Here is a 2957-nt window from a genome sequence, read left to right on the forward strand (position 1 = left end):
TGGTTCGTCCAAGTGCTGGCACAAACCTGCAGAGGCGGCGGCGATGCTTTCGGGCACCCAGGCAGCGGCCGCAGAATGCGAGGACGGAGAACTGCGGTGCCGTGTGGCCGTGGAGGAGCTGAGCCCCGGTGGGCAGCCGCGAAGGCGCCAGTCCCTACGCACCGCGGAGCTAAGCCTGGGTCGTAACGAGCGCCGCGAGTTGATGCTGAGGCTGCAGGCGCCCGGGCCCGCTGGGCGGCCGCGCTGCTTCCCCGTGCGCGCCGCGCGCCTCTTCACCCGCTTCGCTGCAGCCGGGCGCAGCACTCTGCGGTTCCCCGCCGACAGCACTCCCCGGGCCAGCGCCGTCCAGCTGCTGCTCTCCGATTGCCCCCCGGACCGCCTGCGCCGCTTCCTGCACACGCTGCGCCTCAAGCTGGCGGCGGCCCCGGGTCCCGGGCCGGCCTCCGCCCGCACGCAGCTGCTTGGCCCGCGGCCCCGCGACTTCATCAGCATCAGCCCCGTGCAGCCCGAGGAGCTGCGGCGTGCGGCGGCCACCCGGGTCACGGATACCACGCCGGTGAAGCGGCCCACGGAACCTCGGGCGGGAGCCAAGCCCCGCACCGTGAGGACAGGAGAACGGGGGTCGCCTTGGGGAGTGAGAGATGGAAGAGACTGAGGAAGCCCAAGTTTAGGGGGAAGATGGTGGTGGTATTTGAGATGGCTGCTGATTACTTCAGAGGAGATATTCATCAGGCTTCTGAGACTAACGGAAATAAGGGAATTGTGCTTGTGTTTCTCATAGTGCAATCCTTGAGATTGAGAATAGGGAAAATGCGCTTAGGTCACGTTAAAAGAGAAAGCAGAGAAGGTGCTTCAGAAATGTAGGAATGAGGTCCTCCTTGAGGAGGAGAGGAGGTTTTGGAGAGAATAAAGTGATCAGCTGTGTTAGGGGCAGCCCACAGGTCCAATCAGATGCGGGGGAGGTGTTGGGGGACAAAGTCTGGTGGATGTGACAGTGTTCACAAACTGGAAAAGATGGATCACAAACCACAGGGGTTTGAGACTAAGCTGGAGAGAAGATGGAGATGGGGCAAAAAGGGGCCCTGGCTCAGCAGGGTTAGGCTTAGGAGATTTTAGGTCAAAGAGACAGATTGTGACAGGAAAAGTTGCGAGAACAAAGGATGGGTTGGAGGACCAGGAAAGTTAGGGAACCCAGGAGAGGATGCTGAGGAGAATCTAGACCTGCAGGCAGGGGACTTTAGGGGTGATACCCAGAGTCAGTGGAAATCCAGCTTTGATCCCTTCCTCAGGGAGAGACCTGGACCCCTGTGGTTACTGTCAAGATCTCCAGTTGAGCCAAGGCTGCCCAAGGGCTCCAAGGAGAGAAGCCAGCAGAGACACAAAGGGCTACCTGCCAGACCAAGAAGGGAGGGGGTGATGCCGAGGAGATGTGGGGAGGTCCTGAGACAGCCCTCTCCCCCCAGGAAGTCACAAGGTGGCCCCTGCCTGTGAAGAGGCTGAGATTGCCCCCCACCAAACCAGAGCTTTCCAAGGAACAGGCTGCTGTCCTGAGGGCTGTCCTGAAAGGCCAGAGCATTTTCTTCACTGGAAGTGCAGGTAGTGGTGGGGCAGAGTGGGTGTGGGGAGAACAGGGGTGTGCTGGGATGCAGGAGAAGTGGTGCTGACTTTGCCCTCTGCCCAGGGACGGGGAAGTCTTACCTGCTGAAGCGTATCCTGGGCTCACTGCCTCCCACGGGCACTGTGGCCACTGCCAGCACTGGGGTGGCAGCCTGCCACATCGGGGGTACTACCCTCCATGCCTTTGCAGGTAAGTGAGAGCTCCTGGGGTTTAAACTGGGAGCAAGCCAGGCTGGTGGGAAGGGAGGGGAGGTCAGGGTTGAGACAGTGCTGGGATCTCAGCCCAGGCTGAATAGTGTCCCTCACAGGTATTGGCTCAGGCCAGGCTCCCCTGGCCCAGTGTGTGGCCCTGGCCCAGCGGCCCGGTGTGCGGCAGGGCTGGCTGAACTGCCAGCGGCTAGTCATTGATGAGATCTCCATGGTGGAAGCGGACCTGTTTGACAAGCTGGAGGCCGTGGCCAGGTCAGTATGTGCAGTGAGGACTGGGTTCTGGTGGTCTTCTGGGTGGAACCCAACCACCCCAGCCCCTAGAGCACCCTGTGCTCCTCTCCAGAGCTGTCCGGCAGCAGAATAAGCCATTCGGAGGGATCCAGCTCATCATCTGTGGGGACTTCCTGCAGCTGCCACCTGTAACCAAGGGATCCCAGCTCCCGCAGTTCTGCTTCCAGGTACCACTTGCCCTCTGGCCCTAACCCCCATGGGGGTCTGCTCTGCTCCCTGACTCCCCCACCTTGCTCCCACCAGGCCAAGAGCTGGAGGAGGTGTGTCCCAGTGACCCTGGAACTGACTGAGGTGTGGAGGCAAACAGACAAGACCTTCATCTCTCTGCTGCAAGCTGTGCGGCTGGGCAGGTGGGGCCTGGTGAAGAGAGAAGGGGCCACTGGATGAGGATCCAAGCATGGATCAGAGAGGAGCACAGGGACCCAGAGAAGGGGGAGAAGTGCTTCATGACCCCATACGAGACGGTCACTCTGTGAGCATCAGCCAGCACGGGGCCTGGCACAGAGTACATTTCAGGCAGATAGAGACACTCCCATTTTATAGATGCAGAAACTAGGGTTCAAAAGAGATGAAGTGACTTGCCCAGAGTCATGGCTAATAAGTGGCCAAGCTGGAATTGCACTCGGGTCTGATGCTGAAACCCAAGTTCCTTCTACTCTTAGAGTCCATGGGGTCAACTGGTGTGGGAGGAGAGGTTGCAGATGTGATCCTACCCTAGCAAGGACATAAGGTTGAGATGCTACAACTGCTCTAACACGGGAGTGGAAAGGAGGCCAAGGGGGCAGAAGAAATGAGCCAGAGCTGGGCCTTGAGACCCAAGTCAAACTGGTGATGGGTGG

General features: G+C 59.7%; 1 protein-coding gene across 1 annotated transcript in view; it reads left to right on the top strand.

The window, feature by feature from the left end:
- Positions 1 to 18: 18 nt before the first annotated feature.
- The window catches only part of PIF1 (PIF1 5'-to-3' DNA helicase), a 7204-nt gene continuing 4265 nt past the window's right edge, over positions 19 to 2957 (top strand). The window contains exons 1-6 of the mRNA XM_010840182.1: positions 19 to 601; positions 1464 to 1596; positions 1682 to 1807; positions 1926 to 2079; positions 2171 to 2285; positions 2362 to 2468. Of these exons, the coding sequence (XP_010838484.1) occupies positions 44 to 601; positions 1464 to 1596; positions 1682 to 1807; positions 1926 to 2079; positions 2171 to 2285; positions 2362 to 2468 (1193 nt within the window). The 5' untranslated portion in view covers positions 19 to 43. The remainder of the gene's footprint in view (positions 602 to 1463; positions 1597 to 1681; positions 1808 to 1925; positions 2080 to 2170; positions 2286 to 2361; positions 2469 to 2957) is intronic.

The sequence above is a fragment of the Bison bison genome, unplaced genomic scaffold (assembly GCF_000754665.1).
Source record: "Bison bison bison isolate TAMUID 2011002044 unplaced genomic scaffold, Bison_UMD1.0 scf7180017864142, whole genome shotgun sequence".
Taxonomy (NCBI): domain Eukaryota; kingdom Metazoa; phylum Chordata; class Mammalia; order Artiodactyla; family Bovidae; genus Bison; species Bison bison.